This window comes from Malaclemys terrapin, chromosome 23, assembly GCF_027887155.1.
Source record: "Malaclemys terrapin pileata isolate rMalTer1 chromosome 23, rMalTer1.hap1, whole genome shotgun sequence".
In the NCBI taxonomy this organism is placed as follows: Eukaryota; Metazoa; Chordata; order Testudines; family Emydidae; genus Malaclemys; species Malaclemys terrapin.
Window position 1 is genome coordinate 4317768 of NC_071527.1, and position 12319 is coordinate 4330086.

The 12319-nt window shown below is 51.4% G+C and overlaps 1 protein-coding gene across 1 annotated transcript in view; it reads right to left on the bottom strand.

The window, feature by feature from the left end:
• CSRNP2 (cysteine and serine rich nuclear protein 2) overlaps positions 1–12319 on the bottom strand; it is a 31372-nt gene that overhangs the window by 5758 nt on the left and 13295 nt on the right. Inside the window, exons 2-4 of the mRNA XM_054012416.1 lie at positions 5447–5701; positions 3562–3821; positions 296–592 (exon numbers count right to left, since the gene is read on the bottom strand). Of these exons, the coding sequence (XP_053868391.1) occupies positions 296–592; positions 3562–3821; positions 5447–5597 (708 nt within the window). The 5' untranslated portion in view covers positions 5598–5701. The remainder of the gene's footprint in view (positions 1–295; positions 593–3561; positions 3822–5446; positions 5702–12319) is intronic.

Below are 12319 nucleotides of genomic sequence, written 5' to 3' on the forward strand. Positions count from 1 at the left end.
ACCTAAGAGCTCCCCCACAGCCTGGGATGCCTGCGATTTGCAAGAAGGGGCTGTTACCGCCTTCAATTTGGGCGCTGCCCTGCACAGCAGCCCCTGGAACCAGGCAGACGCAGGTCTTCTCTGAAGGGTAGCTCCCATCCTCCCCCATCCTGCCCTGCAAGTTCAGCACTGGGGATAAGCCAGAGACCTGGCACAGAAATTGAACCCACAGCCCTTGAGCCTAGAGACCAGCTCCGACGCAATCCAGCACGGATCAGGCCAGACCCTGGTGCTACCCAGAGCTGCCCCAACTGACCTGGCATTTAATCCCAGCTTGGCTGCAAGCGCAGGCTTCGGGATCGCAGTACAGGCGGCAGTCGCAGCCGCATTCCTCTCGCGACAGGCGGATGGCGCGCAGTTCCTGCTTCTCCTCAGCATCGATGCGGTGAACCCCGGAGGCCCGGAGCAGGGCTCGGCGCCGCTTGGTGGGCAGGGGCTGCAGAAAGAAATAGTCGTCCACTTCCACGTTCTCCACATCAATGTCGTCGTCTGACACGTCCTCCAGGGTCAGGCCGTCCGCCTCCTCCGACTCCACTGTGCCGTTCTTGGTCAGCTGGGGAGACACGGGCAGAGTTAGTCCTTGGCTTGGGCCCTGGGCACGAGGCCTGGTGCTCTGCCCCAGCACACGCCTGGTGAGACACCTGCTAGCATTAGCTCTTGGAGAAGCGATCTGCTGGGAAAGGGGAGACTCAGTTGGTACCACGCACTTAGGGACCTTCAACAGCAGCAGCAGATGCTGAGAAAGATCTTTCCTCCCAATTTTCTCCTGCATGGCATCATCTGACTCAGTCATCTCCTGCCTCGTTCCCACCCACCCACGCAAAGGCCTCACGTACCGCTGGGCCTGCACCTCCTTCGCCCAAGGTCATTGCAGCCAAAATGTCATTTCACTCAGCTGTACAACACAACTGGAGCACAAGGCAGCGGACTCAGCCCTCCACATGACATCAGCTTCACAGGGGGATCTGAGCGATCAGTCAGCACAAACAAACAAGCTGCCGCCCAAGTGGATTCTCCACCAGGCCCCAGGTTTTCCCCTCCTCAGCCCCTTGCTAGGCCAGGCCAGCTTTCAACCCTTCAGCCTGCGATAGCCTGCAGGGAATCCTCTGCGCTGACCACCGGAGATGTGCTGGGGAAGGAATGTGTGCTCAGGTCAGAGGAGACGGCTGCCCTTCCCCACCCTCTGCAAACGGGGAGATAAAAGGAGGCCGCCGTGTCTTAAAATATCTGGCCCCTCAGAGTGGAGCAGCAGCAGCACCCCCATGGGCCGGATGCAGCAGACATGGCATCGGCCGTTTGAGAACGGGCCAGTCAAGTGTTTCCCAGCATGCTGTGGTTGAAAAGCAGCTAAGGGGCCAAGCCTCGGCACCCAGGATCCTCCAGGAATATCAATGCGTGTGGCTTCAGCAGTGCAACCGACTTACAGATATGGCTCCTGGGCTGATGGGGCCCCATCCCTCCACCCACACACCAGGCCTGCCCCCCAGAGCAGCTGAACAAAACCTGAACCCTCTGCCCCCAATCCTCTTCCATTACAGAAATGAAGGCTGCTCCCTGATCGGACTGACAGGAACACAGAGCTGAGTAGCGGCTTCTCTTTCATTCCCTCTGCTCCCCAAACCCTTGGAAACCGACAGTACAGTGTGTTTACACGGCCAGGGCTTTTTTTCCTCCCCATTTCTATTTTAAATGCAGAGAATCAGGGTTCCTAATGCAGGCACGATGGAGAAGCTGCTGCTGGAATACGTGACAATACTCTAGAGGCTGCTGCTTTCGTCAGACAAGCCCAGGTTTGCAGAGGCAGAAGGAAAATTCCTGAGAGAGACATGATGCAATAACTCCAGCTTAAGAACGCTCAGTTCAGGAGCCATGGAGATCAGAGCGACTCCACCTTCATTCTCTACAATCCAGGAGGTTCCCCGCAACAGATGGCAATTCTACAGCCCTGCTTGCCACTGGTGGCTCACGCCAGGCCCCCAGGATCACAGCGTGACTGCGTTGGCTGCAGGTGCTTCGCAGACCCCAGCTCATCATCTTCCCCGTCTCTCTGCACCCGTTCGTCTGCCCCACATAACCCGCCCTGCAGCCACACACCCCAGCAGGGGAAAAGCCCTAGTTCGAGGTGTGCACTTTAGAGGCTGGACGGATGTGTGTCGGTTTGCCAAGCAGGTTGCCATGGCAGCAAGAGGCGGATTTGAAGAGCTAGCTTTGCAGACAGACATGTCCGTTCAGTAAGGGAAGTCCAGTCTCTAGGGAACCCCCCTCCCCCCAGGGCACAGGCCAGGTACTCACCCATTGGGGATAGCATGCCCCACTGATTGAGTCTTCTTTGTGCCTCAGCTCTAGAAGCTGGATGGAAATTGGGCAAGCTTGCAGAAAACCTAGTGCCAGGCTGAGAGCAGGGGCGGCTCTATGTTTTTTGCCGCCCCAAGCACGGCAGCCAGGCGGCAGCACGCCTGCGGGCGGTTCGCTGGTCACGCGGATTCGGCGGTGTTTCTGCGGGTGATCTGCCAGTCCCGCGCCTTCGGCATACCTGTCACCGAAGCCGCGGGACTGGCGGACCTCTCGCAGGCATGCCGCCGAAGGCAGCCTGACTGCCGCCCTCACGGCGACCGGCACGCCGCCCCCCACGGCTTGCCGCCCCCGGCATGCGCTTGCTGCGCTGGTGCTGCCCCTGGCTGAGAGAGGAAGTTTAGCTCCAGCCAGGATCTTGTCTCTTAGCGTGCCAGGCTGCAGCCGCACCACTGGCAAGATTCTGCCAGGCCGCGCCCATCTGGTCAACACCCACAACCGAGAAAAGTAAATGACTTGAGACAAAAAATCACCTCTGGCTGCTCCCTAGGAAGCTCAGTCGTCCATCCCCATCCCCACCCCCACATCTGGCTCTTCCCAGCCTGGGGCCCAATCCCTCCAGAACTCGCGGTCACAGATCCACCCCCCATCCCCTGCAGGGCAGTTGCATTCCAAGAAGGGGCGAATAGCGATGTCCGATCTGCCTTCTCCATGCCAATAGCGACGGAGGAACGCAGGATCATGCCTGGTCTGGAGAAAGGCAACCAGGTGCCTCTATCTGCCCGCTCTTGGAACGTGAGCGCAAGAGACATTCAGTGACGGCGGAAGATAGCACACTTTAAAATGAGGTCAAAAGAAATCCTGTTCACACCACACGCAGCCGGTTGAACGCTTTTCCATTGACACCCAGAGCTCAAATAGGATTAAAAAAAGGACTGCATATTTACAGTGACAGGAATATCCGGAGTTAGAAGAGTAAATATTAAAAGATCTCTGCCCTCCTGCTTCAGGATTAAGTCAAACCCTCCTGCTACCGGGGTGGGGGGCGGGTTAGGAAGACACTTCCTCTGGGGGCTGCTTATCACATGCCTGCCCAGCTGTTGGGTTTCATGCACCCTCCTTCGAAGCAGCTGCTATTGGCCAGACAGAGGATCCCGGCCTGGGGATTCCCATAGCAGTCACTGAGCTCTTATGCGCCTTTACCCGCTCCCCCCTCTTTGTCAGTGATACCTTCATCTTCTTGGCATGGAGTTTCTCCTCCTTGAGGTGCTCCCGGAGGATCTCCCGATGATTCACCTCCTGCTCCTGGGCGAACTCGCACAGCGTGTACCTGCGGACGGAGTTGTGGCGCTGGGCCATGCCCAGGGAGCTGCCCCCTTGGCTGGGCACACTGGTGAAGCCCTGGCGCCGGGCAAAATAGTACACGGTCACCTGGTCGAAACGCACATTCTTCCTGCGCAGCTGTTTCTGCCTCTTCAGGATGGATGTGGCTGAGAGCGGAGGGAAGGGAGCATTAGACACAGGGCGAGAGCACGGGATTCTGGATGGACCCTACTCATGCCACGACCGCCCCCCAGCTCTTCCACGGCACAGCAGAAGCATGGACCCTGGTGGATTTGCTCTGAGTTGCTGATGCACAGGCACCTGAAAAGGCCGATCAGCTGATTTGAGGTACAAGGATGGGAGGAAGAGGGACAAGCAGGATGTTTGCCTCAATCAGGACTGGCAGCCAACTTCCAGAGCAGCCCATACCCTGGACCTCACTGAGGAGGAATTCATGCGTGGAAATGCCTTCCCCTCCCCTAGGGCTTGGCAAGAGTTACATTCAGAGGACCCTATTTGGGGAGTGGGGGAAGGGAGGCCAGTCCCAGGGATATGGACGCTCTCTCTGGCTGTAAATGTCTGATAGGGTTAGAGGAACCGTGTGAAGGGGAGAAATCACTTTTCCATGGAGCAGCAAGGCTGAAACTGAAGAGACAGATGTGCAGAGAGAAGGGAGAAGGCAGGAGAGCCGAGCCCGAACAGGTTTGATGGCTTGGCTTTTGGGCCCCCTCCAGGAGATCTTTCCAAAAGGGGAATAGAAAAATCCCTTCCAAATTTTTCTTTAAAATCAAATCTTTTTAATAGTAATAATAATACAGGGCAAGCGATTTTCTAATCCGAAATATAAATTAGTGGATTTAAAATAAGCCAAGTTGATAGTGGTTTCTTGAAAGGGATGGTAAATTTGGGGCTAGAGGGGAATTACAAATTTCTAATTCCTCTGATCCTTCCTGACCATTGACAATACTCCTAGCATCATCACTTTCCTCTGGAGCACTGAGCAGGGATCATCTTTTAGGGTCAGGTGGTTGTATCATACATGCCAGAATTAATCCACTGTTGGAGGAGGAGCGGGAGCTTGGACAGTGTAGGAGGGAATCGGACTTTCTCAGCTTCCATGCTGAATGTTAAAGCATCCCTAAAAAGCAACAGAGGGTCCTGTGGCACCTTTAAGACTAACAGAAGTATTGGGAGCATAAGCTTTGTGGGTAAGAACCTCACTTCTTCAGATGCAAGGCAAGGCATCTGAAGAAGTGAGGTTCTTACCCAGGAAAGCTTATGCTCCCAATACTTCTGTTAGTCTTAAAGGTGCCACAGGACCCTCTGTAGCTTCTTACAGATTCAGACTAACACGGCTACCCCTCTGATACTTGAAAGCCTCCCTAGAGATTCTCAGGAAAGAGAGTTCGTTTGCACAGGAAAATAAAAAAAGCACCTCAACTGTGCTCTTGGGTTGGAGACCGTTGTCATGCAATCCATGCCTGCCACCCACCCCTCATTTGCAGTCCAATGTCAGGCAAGGTCATCTAACTCAACCAAGCGTGAGACGATGGAAGGGCAAAGACCAAATCTGTCCAGAGGGATCCCATTTGACTATGTTTTCAGCCCACAAAGCATGGACACCAGCATTCCCCTGGGCGTGATTTGCACTTGTCTCATGCTAGTGAGACCAAACTGTGTGATGTGAAACGAGCCAGATGCCGGGTCCACCAGTGAGGTCAGACAAACGAAACACCACAGAGCGGCTCTGCAACCCCCCCTCTCCCCCCGATCCACCGGCTCAGCCACTCACGTATGAAGCCCATGGTGCTTGGGGGGTTGAGGCTATCGCAGCTGTCGGCGCTGTCGCTGTTGGAGATCTCATCGTCCGAGTTGGAGACGGGCGAGCCCACATCCACATCTTCAAACTTCCTCTTGAGGCTGCCGCTGGCGATTGCATCCATTTGTCTCTGGCTCGCATGGAGAGCCAAAGAGCATAAAAAAGGAGACGTCAGCGGCAAGAACTCCAACAGCAGCCCCAGGGCTATTGTGGGGGCTCAGCGGGTACCTGGGGATAAACAGGGAGCATGGGGGAGAGAAAGTCAGCAATCCACCAGCACCAAGCCGAGCTTTTCTAGTCTGTATTGCTACAGCCCCTGAGCTTACACCGATGCATCTACAGGCCCGCATCTCCACAGCATGCACTGCTGCAATGGCTGCCAAATGCCTTCTTGGAAAGGGGCCACTGGGCTGAGTTCCTAGCAGTTGCTCTTCCAAATTAGGGCATCAAGACCCCCAAAACTTCTTGTTCTAAGCACCAGTAACAGCACACTGCTTGAAAAGCAGCAGAGGGGCAAACCCTTAGCGCCACAGTGACGTTTATGCATTAAATGATAAGCCAACACGAGGCAATGGAAAAGGCTAAAGAGAATTCTGTGCCAGGACTCCAGCAAACTCTGCTGCCCACAGGTCCCATCGACACACCACTTGTTTCTTGGCCTGAGAGGGAGGACTAGACTAAAGCTCATACAGAGGTGTCATGACAGAACCATGGGAGGGTTGAATGTCTCCTTTGCTATAGACTTGCCAAGATAGAAGTCCTGCATGGAGTTTAAGTTATTTACGCTTTTAGATGCCAGCTGGGTTTCCTACTCCTCAACATGTTACGTCTGACACGTGGTCCGATACACTCAGCTGACTGGGAGAAGAGTCTGCTCCTGCCTTGTGTGTAGCATATGGTGAGGAAAAATGCATGGTCACAAACCATGAAAGGAAGTTGGACAGGAAGCCTAAATCAAACAGGTTTCATACTTAGAATCAGCTGGACCTAAGCCACTGGGGTGATGGTGGCCAAATTAGCATAGAGGAACCATATCAAGAATGGTTCAAGAAGAGACTTCTATTGAGACTTCCACATATTGCAGCACTAACCCACCCATCACTGGATCACTTGATGATTATCAGTTCTGTTCATTCCCTCTGGAGCACCTGGCATTGACCACTGTCGGAAGACAGGATATTGGGCTAGATGGACCATTGGTCTGATCCAATATGGTCCATATGATTCTTCTTAGGATTACTCAGTTTCTGCATTGACTGTCACGGAGAGGAGGGACCTGTCACCTAGCTTTTACATAACAGCTACTAATATGCTAGACTGTGAATAATGTTTACCACATATGGGGGAATACAAGCTATAAAAGACTTAACAGGATTCCATAGAAGAGGTCACAGGATCAGCAAACCCTGCCCACGTATTCTTCCTATTCTTATCTAACCATCTTGGTCTATTCTGCTCTGCAACTATGGGAGAATCTCACTCTTAAAACAAGGCCTAGGGGCAGATTGTAAGCATGAAGCTAACACAAAAATGGAGCTTTACATGAGTCCCACAGTAGAAAGGCATATGGCAAAGGCATAGAACTAGGTAAGTTCATGGAGGATAGGTCCATCAATGGCTATTAGCCAGGATGGCCAGGGATGGTGTCCCTAGCCTCTGTTTGCCAGAAGCTGGGAACGGGCAACAGGGGATGAATCACTTGATTACCTGTTCTGTTCATTCCCTCTGGGGCACCTGGCATTGGCCACTATCGGAAAGTAGGATACTGGGCTAGATCGACCTTTGGTCTGACCCAGTATGGCCGTTATGTTTAGCTGAATATCAAGCTCTAGATAAGAGTAGATGCCTGTAACTTCCACAAATACAACAGGACCCCTCCCTATTTTACTAAATAATTGAGGATTGAGTTCATGGAATTGGACATCTCAAAATTACAGTAGGTTTAGTGCACAAGCTGCCGTCTGGTGCACTGCATTGTTTTCTTCTTGTCCTTCAAACCATTGCAAAGCAATTTCCAATGCACTGAAGGCACTGGGATGTGAAGGGATGTCGACTTGTTCTTCATTGACATCCCTTTCATTATGTGATTTTTTTCCCCCCATTGGGAAAAACAGTTCATATAACTGGCTGTATAAAAGATTGGTGTTCAAAAAAATCAATCGAGATTCTACTATACCCAAGAACACAATTCCCAGCATCACATCATGAGATATGGAATAACTTACTGCAATTTGAGTGACTCTTCTCAGGGTGTAAGGGTAAGAAAGTCACACCTATATGTAAGCTTAGATCAGTTTTCAAACCTCTTTAAACTGGTGTAAATCCCTGCATAGACACTCTTATTTCAGTTTAAGAATGAGTGACATATTGGTTTAGTTTAAACCAATTCCTAATCGACTTCAGCTAATGAAAATAAGTCTGGCTGAAATCAAAATACAAGAGTCCGCACAGCCATTTGTGCCAGTTTAACTAAACTGGTTTATAATCACCCCCTTTAAGGTAAAAGGCATTCAATTCTCTCACGTAGACAAGGCCTTCGTTTAGAAGTGGTATCACAAGAAGCCGGGGGCTCCTATACCCAAAAGCAGCCATGGATTATATCAAGTTCTCGTTTTAGGATCCAGTGAGAAGACAAGTGTAACAGGTCACAGGTTTATAGGGTATTTGCTAATAACACTAGGACTGAGTTGAACGCAGAGGAAAAAGTAGAACCAGCTGCGTTGTTCTTGGCTTCAGCGCGGTCTTCCTAGTGGATTTCCACACTAAACGCAGAGCTGGGGACTGTTCTAGGAACAAACCACTAACTAGCCCTGCCTGTAACAGAGTGCTGCCTAAACTAATTCCAATCAGATCAGCTGCTCTATCTAAATCATAGGAGTTGAAAGGAGCACAGGCCCTGTCTATGCAAAGCCTGGAAAGGCCACACACCCAGCCTCCTAACAAACTGGGCACTTCAGAAACTCAGTGGGGGGGGGGGGGGAAGAGACTGAATCAAAGCAGGTAGTTCTCTCCCCATCCCCACTTCCAGCAGAGAGAGACATTCATTATAAAGCAATGTTCACTTGCTAAGTCAAGAAACAGCAGAGCGGTGTGAAACAGGCACCATTTCTCTTGTGCCTGATGTTTAGAGGCATGGGTCACCAAGATACAGATAATTTGGACCAGAATGACTTTGAGCTGCGCCCTTCTTCTGAGGCAGATGGATACAGAATACCCCGGGGATACCTGGGGCAGCGGACAGTCTCCTCGGAGCTCCCTGCTAGATGGAAGAGAGAGTCTTTACGCTTTTTAATAAGGCATCTCTGCCAGGGCCAAGAGAGAGACCCAGACATACACACCTTTGTCTTCAGAGGTGCAGTCGGATGGGGAAGTGGTCTGCAGGGCAGGAGAACGAGAGAGGCCCAGCCAAATGCTGAGATCTCCTCCTCCGGGTCAGGTTGGAGTTTATCGAAAGTGCCATGCAAACCATAACACAACTCTATCAGAACAAGCCAAGCAGAGCGATCCGACCCTTTACACCTTGCCCAGACCATCGCATGTGTTCAGGATAGTTTTGAACTCATTTCTTCTGGAGCAGGGCTGGGTCCCAGGCCGCATCCCTGGTGGTTGGGATCCTGAGCCCAACACCCACCCATCCAGCCTTCCCCCTCCCCTCAGTCTCCTCTGCACTTGTCTATTCCCTTCAATAAGCTAGCAACTGTTGCCATGACAACAAGTTGAACAAATGGGTTTTGAAAAACATGTCAGCCGACTGCGTGTAGCAGGAGAGGCGAGAGGCTCCTGACTGCAGGACGGAGCTTCCTGGGGGAATCAAACGATTCCACGCTCGATTCCTTCAAACAAAACGGGGAGCAGCCCCGCCCCTTCGCCTCCAGCTTCGGACTCTTCACTGTTCAGTGCAGGGAAAAGTGCACGGATTCGCTCCAGGGTTCTGGGGGCCTCCAACCTCTTCAAAAAATCAAGAGGAAATGAGACTGCTCCCCCTTCCCCAAAAACAAGCGGAGTAAAAACCTGCGCGTCTCGTACAGCTGACACAGCAGAAAAGGAGACGCGATGAAGTCAACGGGTGCTTTGCAAGTATCGAATTACTCCCGGGAGGCTGCGTAGTAGCATCCTCAGGTTTGCCTATACGCAGAGTTACACCAATTGAAGAGGTGGATGTTAAACTGATTTAGTTAACAGTTTACTTTGATTTAAACCAAGTTTGTTTCATTTTAGCTTAAATTGATTAGGAACCGGTTTAAGTTAAACTGAAATAAGCCCCTCTTCCACCAAAAATCAGTGTCTACACAAGGGTTTGGATGGATTTAACTGGACTGAGGTCCAGATGCTTTCAATGGCCTACTGAATCCCTCCAAATTGTTGCTGCTGCCAAAGGCATCCTGCTCACTTGTTTCACCAGAATATCACCTCTTCCCTTGGAGAGGCTCCACCTGCTCCCCTTTGCGCTGCACATCCCATTCGCAGGGTCTGCCTTTGCCTCCAAGGCTCTGCATCTCAAAGATCCTGCCTACATCTGACCTGATAGTCTTTCACATTCCCACCTCCCTTCGCAATGCCCATGGCGCCTGCCTCAATACCCCTGTTGTCATCTTCTCACCAACACATCTTGGTCCCCTTCAAGCCACCTCCGTCTCAGTCAAGTCCCTCCCAAAATCTTACTCCTGCCATCTTGCCTATTGAGATACAATGTATATGGACAACAAGAATGTCCAGTGTTCTCTTACTTAATGACAACAACAATGTTGGAAGGGATATTAAGTCTCATGCTTCAGGGCTTGAGCCAATCTCTATTAGAGATCAGGATGAGATGGCAGATGGGGTATGGGGGTGTGAGTGTGAGAGAGAGAGTGTGTGTGTGGAGGAGAGGGGGGGCAGATTATCCCACATCTGGCAGTATTTATGCCTTCCTCTGAAAATGATGGCACTGGTCACTGCTGGCAGACAGAACACTGAGCTAGATAGACCCTGGGTGCGATCCAACATGGTAAATGCAGACTGAACAATGGGATGGCACCAAACAGCATGTTAGTACCACAATTTTTTGTGGAGGGGGGGATGGGGGGGCGCTAAATGGAAAGGAAAGTGAATGAAGAGGGGACATTGAAAGGAAGGGGAATGAGGGGAACAGGGCGAGGAGAAGATGGTAAGAGAGAGGTGGAGAGACTGATGCGGGGGACGACAGAGACGGTTGGAGCAGAGAGCCAAATCGGCAAAGGGCAGAGGAAGTCAAGTCAAAACCATAACGTGGTGTTTGAAGGCGGATTTTACAGCGATGTGTATGTGTGTGTACACATACCACCACCACCCCCCCCGGCAAGAAACAAGCTCCTCTCTACAGTAAAGTCCATTTCCCACCTCATTGTGATACTGAGGTGTTTCCAGAAGAAATCTCTGGCTAATGGGGCTCTGGCAATCATATTCCCACCCGAGGTTGCAGAAGAGGGTTCAGAAACAAGATGCTACTGCACACGGGGAAACTGACCCATCCCCTTTTACGGTTTCCAGCAGAGGTGTTGACAAATAGCCTTCTGCCCCTTTGGACAGCATGCATTTGTATGGAATGGGCATCCAGAACCATACTGGGGAAGCTGAAGCTCTTCAGATTTGACAGCTTGGATCGAGGCCTTACAAAGGGCCCGTAAGAACTGCCAAGTTCGTTCTCAAACTTCATGCCTTGATATCATCATCATGGGACAAGACAACAGCAGCAGCATCTCAAGCGCCCTTCCTCACAATCAACTAGCAGAAACTATACTCCGGGCCCAATGGCATCTCTCCTCCTTTTCCACTCATCACCCACAGCAGGCGAGGGACATTGAAAAATATTTCACGGGGTGGCAGGGAGGAAAAGAAAGAAAAGAAGCTTCTGGTAACAAGTGCTAAAAGAGGTAGAGTCTTTTTTGGAAGCACATGGCCCTATTCAGGTCTGACGCTAGCATGTTACCTCAGCTGAGTATTAAGTGACCTGATTTCTCCTTAGGGGAGAAAGGAACACAAACTGCCAAGAATTTAATTAACAATAAACTCCACTGAATCTCCGGATTCCAGTGCACCTCTGAATTAGCCTCCCTCAGCAATACATTAGTGTGGGTGGAGCTTGCCTCCTCCGGCATGCAGCCTGGCAGAAGTCAGTCACCAAGTAGGATGGGTTCTCGTCCTACTGAGTTTCTCCACCGAGGGGTTAAGAGATTAACAACAGCATCCTGTCTGCTACTCCCTGGTACGCCATTGTTTGCAGTCCTGCTGGCTTACTGAGAAGCCCATGCACAGTGGAGAGGATTAACCTACAGCTCGTTCTCCAAGACTCGCCTTACAGGGCCTTAAAATAAAATTAAAAAAAAAAAAAAAACTAATAATATAGCAAACCACATGTGACATGCCCTGGACCCTTCTGCAGCACCAGACCCCGACAACAACAGAAGGGGGCTCCAAGGCTTTCCCCTAAAAAGGAGATCCACAGTAGAATGGTGGGATAGATCACCTGCTTCTCATTACAGGAAGGAATTTCAAGTATTTTCTGAATAGCCCCGTGGTGCTGGGAACAAAGTGCTGATGGGAAAGGCAGAAGAGAGCAGCAGGCGCTGAACAGTGAAAGACTCCTTACAATAGGGCCAGCAGAACCAAAGTAGATTCTTTTTGTGTCTGGGGAGGTGGGAGGCTGGGGTGTAATTTCTTTGGAGGGGGGTGCCAGGGAGGATGAGAGAATTCCAGCTAATCCTGGAACACTAGCCCATCACCCTACCCAGAGGAGCTTGTTCTCTATCAGCTCAATTCCTTTCCCCGGTATGCAGGGGAGGACAGCTGTCCCTGCACAGCACGCACATCCTGCTGCAGGGTAGAGGA